General features: G+C 35.3%; 1 protein-coding gene across 1 annotated transcript in view; it reads left to right on the forward strand.

The window, feature by feature from the left end:
* The window catches only part of MIB1 (mindbomb E3 ubiquitin protein ligase 1), a gene marked incomplete at its 5' end in the record, with an annotated part of 45,610 nt that overhangs the window by 34,736 nt on the left and 1,693 nt on the right, over window positions 1-9,181 (forward strand). The window contains 4 exons of the mRNA XM_010281979.1: window positions 453-645; window positions 2,353-2,431; window positions 4,008-4,121; window positions 5,275-5,375. Of these exons, the coding sequence (XP_010280281.1) occupies window positions 453-645; window positions 2,353-2,431; window positions 4,008-4,121; window positions 5,275-5,375 (487 nt within the window). The remainder of the gene's footprint in view (window positions 1-452; window positions 646-2,352; window positions 2,432-4,007; window positions 4,122-5,274; window positions 5,376-9,181) is intronic.

Raw genomic sequence — 9,181 nt, forward strand, 5'->3', positions numbered from 1 at the left:
GATTAGGTTCAACACGCGCTCCCTCTGCTGGGTTCGCAGCAGCATAAGACAAAGATACGAGGTGAATTCACTGCGGGACCTTGGGAGTTCTTTTATAAGCCTGCCGTTTGCTAGGTATTGGAATTATACTGAAGATTAAGGGGGTGAGCTGTGCAGTTCTGAATCTACAGGAAATGTCTCTACTAATAAGTAAACTCTTAAGATGCGAGGGAAAATTTTTTATGTTCACAAGATGCTATTCTAACTTGTGCCGCCTGTTTCTGAACAGTGTCTTACCTGAGCGTGAGACCTTGCACTCTGGTGTCAACTGTACGTTTGGGAAAATGCAGTTTGGATTGCTTTATGATGATACACTGATGGCTGAATGCATAGGAGTATATAGATACACTGCCAATTGATGATTTTATTTTAAAATCCTTTGAAGTATGTTTGACTGCAAGGTTTCTTTATAGTGGTCAGGTTGGTTCTCGAAGTCCATCTATGATCAACAATGATTCTGAAACCTTAGAAGAATGTATGGTGTGTTCAGACATGAAGAGAGATACTCTGTTTGGCCCATGTGGACACATTGCCACGTGTTCTCTGTGCTCACCACGGGTGAAAAAATGCCTCATCTGTAAAGAACAAGTTCAGTCTAGGACAAAGGTAAAAACTTCCAAAGTTTATTGGTTCCCTTTCTGGTTTTAATGCAAAAGATTTTTTTAAAAGGACAAGGAAAATTTTAAGTGGTATTTTGCCTTAAAGGTGTCTTGCTGGATGAAATTAATTTTGCATCATAATGATATCTTGTCACAACATTGTATGTTACTCTTCTCTGTTTGCCTGTATTCATGTCCTACCTGCCCCTCATTCTCTCCCAACCTGACGTTGTCTTTATTGTTCAGATCCTGAGAATTCCTAATACAGTCACCTGAGGATGCTTTATTTAAAGAGATTCCTCTTCCCACTCCCTATATTTTTTTTCTCTATGTTAAGATAAATTGCTGCTTTTCCTGAAGTATAGTTCCTTTAGTAATATTCAGCTCTCTGAGTTCTTTTATTCTTATGGCTGCTTGGAAAGATGATTTGCCTGTAAACTGAGTTAGTTAATATGTGTATGGTTTTGAAGTTAATTACTTTCAGCTTTTACCTTCTCTTTCTTTGGAATCATGAATTTCATTACACTCTCTCTCCTTCAAAGTATCAACCAGTTGTGCCCTATTTTGGGGACTTAATCCTAGTAAGGTCCTCAGATTTCACAAATGGTTGCTCCCAAGTATTTGTAACTATATGGATGCATGCCCGTTGCTTTTCTGTTTGGGTATTCTTTTATTCCCTGTAATCACAGAGTCTTGTTCTTCTGTTGTTTTTTGTCTGTTTAAAAAAAAAAAAAAATTAAAAATCTCATGTTCCACACACAGGCTTTCTGGTCTTTAGAAAACCCACTCTATTCTCTTTTATCTTTTTCCAAACACATTTGACTAGTCCACTTCTGTGTCTTTTTTCCTCTGCTTCAGAGTAAATATAGGAATTATTAACTTGTACTGGTTTTACTGTTCACTGTCTTATTCTTACTTCTTATACCGTTCACTATTCTGCCATGCATATTTTCAAAGGCCAAATGTTAATACAGTGTGAGCTCCTTTTCTCTGAACTTTCTTTATAGTCAGTGAAAAGGTTCTGCCACTGAGTGATTCAGAGAAGCAAAGTAAGGCTTCTGCTTCCACTCATCCAGCTAAAGAAGCTGATCTAGGGAAATCAGCTTTCCCAGGTGAAAAGTAACCTTTGTGGATAACCTCCCTTTGATTTCTTTTGCTAAACTAGACTATGTGGAATATTCAATACTTCTATTATACTCTTCTACATAAAAACTTACAGTAGTATCTGCAAGGCTAAGAAATGAATGAACCTGGACGAGAGTTCTGTGAACTGAAAGAGGTGATCCAGGCCAATATGAATAGAGTGGTATGTGATGCCTATGGTCACATATATATAGAGTTAATCACATTAAAGGGCTTGAGAAACCCTAACCTAGAACATCAAAAACATATTACTATGAAAATCTCTAAGTGAATTTAAGTATATATGGTGAAACAACGAAGGAGAAGAGAATAAAGAAAAAGGAACATATACTGTCTTAATTGCTTCTTTGTGCCTTTCAGTGTGCTGAACATATAAATATTGCCAGGAAATAAATATTAGAAGTCAATGTGATAACTAATTTAAGTTGCATTTTGAGGTGCTGAATTAGTTAAAATAACAGTAGATGGAGCTGATTAAAGTCCACATGCCTTGCCAAAGGAAGTGTAAAAGCAAAGTAATGTACAGAGTAGGAGGTAAACTTCTCATATGTGTGTTTATTGTTCTTTACAGATTGAAGAATGTGTAGTATGTTCAGACAAAAAGGCAGCAGTGCTTTTCCAGCCTTGCGGTCATATGTGTGCTTGTGAGAGTAAGTAAACTTGACAGGAAGTTCTTTTTGAAATAATCTTGAAACAGAACAATTTTAATCAGATTGCTAAAAGCTCATTAGTAATCTGAATTCAGGTCCAATTTACTTGATAGTCTCATGTGATAGTCAGAATTTTAGCATTATTTGACATGCTGGTAATGAAATAATTGGAGGACAAACTGGAGATTTTCAAAAATTCAGTAAGCAAGTGCTCTCCTATCTGAATTACTTAACTGTCAGTAGGCTTGCTCAGATTATAGGAGCCTGCTGTATATTGTTAAAACTTCTGAAGTAATTATAATTAGTTTTATTGCTTTGTTGTGGCTTTTTGGGGACATTCAGATGTACAAATGGTGTTTTAAGAGAATATTGTAAATAAACACATAATATGCTTCATTACTAATGTATTTGCACAAGGGCTATATTTTTCCCTAAAAGACATATCACATATGTTTGCAAAGAGCACCAGTTATGATTCACTCTGATTTATCTTGTGTAGCAAAAAAAGACATAGGACATCTTCAGAATATTTTTCTATCTTTTGAGAATACGTGGATGAGAATGCAGCCATCATCTTGTCATCAGACATCTCAGGGCTTTGTTGAAGGGTCATTTGCCTAGCGAAGAGCAGTCCTTGTTGCTGAGCATCTACATAAAAGGGAAGGTAATCATTCCCATAAGTAACTGCTCACTTGGTCTTGCTGAAAAAGTCTGTTTTCTTCCTCTGTTCTGGCTGACAGACCTGACATTGAATCAGTGACTTCACAGTTATCCTGATCTGGCCTCTTTCACTGTTTGCAGTTGAAAGATGATGAGAGAATTTTTTTATTAGTTTCCCAGGAAGAGGGCAACAAAAAGATTGATTGCTGTGGTGAAGGATTTCGGCAGTGCAATACACATCACCAAGTCTAAGCTGTAACAAGGACAGCAAAGGTTTAACAGACGTAGATAATTTCTTTCTAGATTATTTTCTGGACATCTTGTTCAAGCAGGATGAGAGTCTTCAAATTTGTGTAGTTTATAGGACCCACTCTATTGATTCACAGTAACCTTCAGCATTTATGACACACAATCATTTGCCTTTTGTAGAATTACAGTGTCTTTTCTAGGACTGTATTGAAAGATACAGGTTTATTCTTCTAAGGGTAAGGAGCCACATCTGTTTGCCCCTGGAGTATAGTATAGACTCCAAGGGACAGTGAGATCCTTTGTTCTAAAGGAAAAAGCAAGTAGCCAAGACTTTCTGGGAAGTTCTGGTCTCAAATGTGTGTGGTTTGACTTTTTTAACTTCTGTAATTCTTGTGGAATAGACATCCATTTGGAGAAAGAGGAATCTGCTCACCTGAAATATGTTAAAAGAAGATAAGCAGAATAGGTTTACTTTGAATCCCAAACAAGACATTGTTCATAGTTGCAATTTGCAGAAAATTATGTGAAGATGAACACAAGTAGTTATTTGTATTGTAAACATCTATTATGGCATTGCTGTATAGTTACTCTGAATAAACAAGCTCCTGGACAGGAAAGAAGAAAAATGAAATAGCAGAATTCAGAGTTTATTTCTGTGTCCTCTCAGATTGTGCAAGCTTGATGAAGAAATGTGTACAATGTCGGGCAGTGGTTGAGCGACGAGTGCCTTTCATAATGTGCTGTGGAGGGAAAGGTACAGAAGATACCACTGATGATATTTGTGAGTGACTACAAAACCCATACTCTTTCGCATTTCCCCACCAACTTGTTACTCTTTTAAATGACCTAAACCTTTCTTCTCCTTTTTAAAGAAATGTTTAATAAAAACAGTGTTGTTAAGCCAGGTATCCGTTTGCTGTTTGCACTACTTTCTATGTTGGTAGCAGGAGGCGTGATGGTTACACCAGTCGTTACACTAAAGGATTGCTTCCAGTATCCGGCATAGAAGCTGAAACATATATGACTTCTTTGCCACTTATTAACATCCTATGAAGCAAAACCTGAAGATTGTAATTGTGCAAATGGGCAAATAAATGTGGGGGTTTTTTTACTTCTGGAGCTCTCTGACTGAGAAAGGAATGGTAAATATTTTGCATCGAGGTACAAGCAACTTTCACGACAGATCGCTCAGTTTTACATCTTCTGCATTGACTAGTTTTTAAACTTCTTGTGACTTCTCTGAATAATTTCTATGAACTATTCGTATTTGCTCTGTGTGCGTATGTGTGGTATGCAGTGTTTGAATTGAGTATATGTGAATTGGAATATTAGGTAATTCTTGTTGTACTGTTCCTAAATAGATAACTATAAGAATAATCCTTGAAATCCAGGTTTTTAATACTCATGCTGGAAATTTAAAATTTGTCATTTGAAATACTTCTCAAATTTTCTGTTTCTTACGGTAGCGTTGCTCCTGGATCAGTCAAATATAGGAATATTAATCTGAGCTTATTCAAATTTTGAACAAACTACTTCCAAGACACTTGTGCAGTTTTGAACACCAAATAGAATTGGTTGTGTAGATAAAAAGTCTTTTCAGTGTGAAAGGATTTAGCTTTATTTTTTTTACATGTGCAAAGAAATATACTGCAGGAACTTCACTGACAAATAACAGCAACATTAAGAGGCTACAGGCATTGTGAGCATCTTTACTGAGGAAATATTTGTCAAAGAAGTGTTGCCACTAAACTCAGAGAAGTTCTTTAGGAATTGATCTGCAGTGATGTTGTAGTGAATTTAATTAGATTATCAAATATGTTTGACTAACATTGTTTCAGATAATTGAAAAATTGTAGTTAGTACACTGGAAATAATTATTACTGTTTCATTAGATTGATGCATAATCCCATATCTTTATTGTCTCTAAATTACAGCAAGTGGAAACATTCCAGTTTTGCAGAAAGACAAAGACAACACCAATGTCAATGCAGATGTACAGAAGTTGCAGCAACAGTTACAAGACATCAAGGAACAGGTAAAAGTGCTGGATAAAAATTTTATGGACCACTAAAATAATTGAAAAAGCCAATGCATGTTCTTTTATTTGAAACAAAATGACGTGTTGAAGTGCTTCAGTTCTTAAATTTTAGTTAAATAACCGGTATTTTTTGCATGTGATGTGGCTCCTCTGTCTTCTATGTACAGGTTTAAAAAATAAAACTGAAGTGGCTATGTTTGATGATCCATCTATTAGTGTTGGTATGATTAAAAAAGGATGTTCTGCCCAGTCAGTATGCTCTCTGCCTGTTTAGCTGACCTGAGTGTATCGGTAGAGCAGAAGCTGTTTTCACAGAGAAGTAATAAAAGTAGATATTCTTCACTATTCTGCATTTATCTGAGTCTTTACTTGTCTGTTCATGAATCGCCTTTGAACAATGGCTGGCAGTTACCTGTTGTATGAAGGCTGTACTTTATGTACTCTTCAAAAAATTGTGTGGTTGCAAAATTAAAACCTTTGAAAGTTCCGTACATGTAATTTGAATGTTTGGAATGTAAATAATACCGTTTGTCTTTTGTAATTATGCATACTGTTTGCAGGAGGAAATCTATTCAGATTGACGGTAGATTGTATTGATTATTCATTGGTTAAGTTACATGCAATTTAGAAACCTAATGAAAATAAAATAATGTTTCAGATAACAGATTTAAATAGGTAACTATCAGTTATGTCTCTAAGTCTAGTTCCATTAGAAGCGCTTAAGTAGTTGTCTAGATGCAAAAGTTTCTTGTGTTGAATTACTGAACTGTTTCCTTGCTTTTGTGTCTGAACAAAGGAAAACTTGATTTTGAGATTTTTCAGCAGTAAAGGAGCTAGGGTATCTGACTATTGTATGAAATTACTCTCTTAGAGCCCTGATAATGTGATTTTTGTCTTCCCTGTGTATAACACAATTGGAGAAAAGTTTTCATGGATGCAGAAAACGGAGAAGTTCTTGGTGTATTAGTTGCCTTTTCCTCTTGTAGGCTTACAGCAGTCAGTAGTACTTCAGTGATGGCAGCATCATGTTTAGTCCTGGTAGTTGTTGCTCTCAGCTGTTCATGTGTGTGAAAGCTAAGACTGAAGTGCTTAGATCACAAGTTTTTAGGGCCTATATCTCTAAATGCCTTAAACGTGAGAGTTTTAACCTCAGTGGCATGTCTGTGAAGAGCTGTTCCTGTCATATGGAGACTTGGCCAACACCCCAGTCATAGAAATTAAAATATGTACTTCAAAAGAGATTCCTTTGTAGTTTTTTTCTGTAAAAGAACATACTGATTAAAAATTGTAATTTGAAAAATGCATGTCTGTCTTGACAATAACATCTGGAGTTTCTAGATCTCTCTGACATCTTACATTTACTGTTCAGCTTCTGTTTTGCTTTTTAACATTGGATGAAAAGAATAAGGTTATTGCTTTGGTGTTTAAAATTATATATGCAAAACATGCAGATGAATGCTTGAATACAAGTAATCTATTTTCTTCATCTGTATTTTTTCTTTCCTAGTTACTTTATTTTAGGAGTTTATAAAAGGTTGGAGTTCTATTTAGGTATGCTAAGACTTTTATGTATAGGGACATGAAAGAAAACCTACTTCATTTTACAGTTTTTATTCTTTATTAGATGTGATCTCAGTTTTTTTCCAGTTTTCCTAGGGTGCTCTTTTATTTATTTACTCTTTTATTTAACACAAAAACAATTTTGTGTTACCTTTGGGATTTACTAGCCAGAAGCTTCCTAATACCAGAAAGTTATGCTGTATTAGGGAGAAGAGAGTAATTACTTTGTGTGTCATTTTCAACTTGTATTTTCTGGTTTTCGTATTTGCAGTAGTAAGAAAGATCTAATACTGGAATGCTTTGAGAATTTAAGTTGCTATTTTGCTTTGAAATACCCTTTTGTCTAATAATTTATTTTAAACCAGTATAAAGCTGATGATTGTTCAGTGCCTCTGACTGGAAAAAAAGAGGTGGTTCTGACTGTTCTTGTGTGCATCTTGGCTTGAGACTCTTTCATGTTTTCCTTAGTGTCTTCTCTGCTTAGTCTTGTGACAGGGCAAGTTGTGTATCACACTTGTGAGTAGCAAGTTGGATTTGATTAAAATTAGTCATCTCATCTTTTAAATTTGTGCTTGAAATGATGCACAGCATTCCAGTCTAATTTTGAGTTCTTTTGATTTGTGCTTGATTTGTGCAACAGTTCAGTCTTCATGTTACATTGATATTTTTGTACTTAAAATTAATTTGTTCTCTTTCAGCAGGTATAATCCTATGTTTCAACTCATACCTTCAATGATATTCTAATATGTTAGTGCAGCAAGCTTTTAAAACCATTTCTGGTGCCAAGCAGAAGTGATGCTGATGTCAACAGAATCTCCCACATCTGATGACCACACCATTCTTCAGGGATTCCCTGAATGTGAACCCTTTTGACTGTAATTGCAATACCTTCACTCCATTTCATACATAATCACCATCCTCTGTCTAATATCTTGTGTATGTTCCTTCACCATACTTACATCACTTTCTCCTTAAAAATAAATTTATTTTGTCACTGTGCACCTGTATATTGTTGGAAAAACTGTTTTAAGTAATGAGGAATTGGTATTTCAGGCAGTTTAAAACAGCTTGTTAGTGGTACAAATCTATTTGAATTGCAAACCCAGTTATACTTAAAGGTATGATGAGCACTTTTCAAAAAACTTTTACTTATCCAAAGAAGTAATTCTCACACAGAACAGGTATAGTGCCTTCTCATACCATTTGTTTTCCTTCAAAAGGTGGGAGTCAAGTGTTTCATGCAGATAAAAAAAGTAGAGCATGGTTTCACACAGAGAACGTTCTAACAAACTAATAGAAACAGATACTGCTTATTTCCTGCTGTTGTGGTACAAATTGGGTATAAGGCATACAGTGAACTTTCTGCCACTGTAAAAGTGTATACAAGCTGGTGGTTAAGTAATGAACGCTCCTTCAAAGTTGGATAGAACTCAGTTATTTGGGCTTGTATCCCACTGGGAAACTGCTGAACTAATGTAAAAAATCCTTGTCAGAATAAAATTGCATAGCAAACAGGAAGTTGGGTTGTTCCTGCCAGCTGAATTCTCCTACTGTATGAAGTAACGTAAATGTTAAAATAGCATCATATTAAGAAAGTAAGCAGCTAATGTATTTTAAATACTCTGCATTTGTACTAAGCAGGAAAAATTGGGCAATTTGCTAACACTGCATGTAGTTGCAGAAAAGATTTATAAAATGAAAATGTTAAAATGTCTCTGCTTCCACTGAACGGTGTTTGGACAGATTTTATTTTTTTAATTATTTCTGAGTCCCTTGATGATTTCATTTTCAAATGATGGTGTGGCATTTGGAGCAAAACAGACCCTTGTAACTTCAGTAATTCTGACATTTATATTTAGGCACGAAAACAAATAATTAAGCTAAAAACATAGAATAAAGAATAAGTTTTTTTCTCCAAAGATAAGAATCAGCTTTGCTTTGTCAGACCTTGGTCAAAGGCCATCACATCACTACTGTCAGGTTGTAGACACTTGTCAAAGGACAGCTATATATTCATTGGAAATAGCTGTTTCATTGGTATTTGAAGACTGTAGTTTATTGGAGGAAGAATGTGATAATTGTCCCATTGGGATGTGAAGGGGATGACTTGGTGTGAGAGTGTTTTGTTATAGTACTGTGGAAATTCTGACCAAGCTGGAGCACAGCATTTTTGGGAAGAGTGAAAGGAATTATTTTTTTTTAACAGAAATTGACATGAGGCTTTTATCAGGAAGTTTTACATT

The sequence above is a fragment of the Phaethon lepturus genome, unplaced genomic scaffold, assembly GCF_000687285.1.
Source record: "Phaethon lepturus isolate BGI_N335 unplaced genomic scaffold, ASM68728v1 scaffold21992, whole genome shotgun sequence".
NCBI classification, from domain to species: Eukaryota; Metazoa; Chordata; class Aves; order Phaethontiformes; family Phaethontidae; genus Phaethon; species Phaethon lepturus.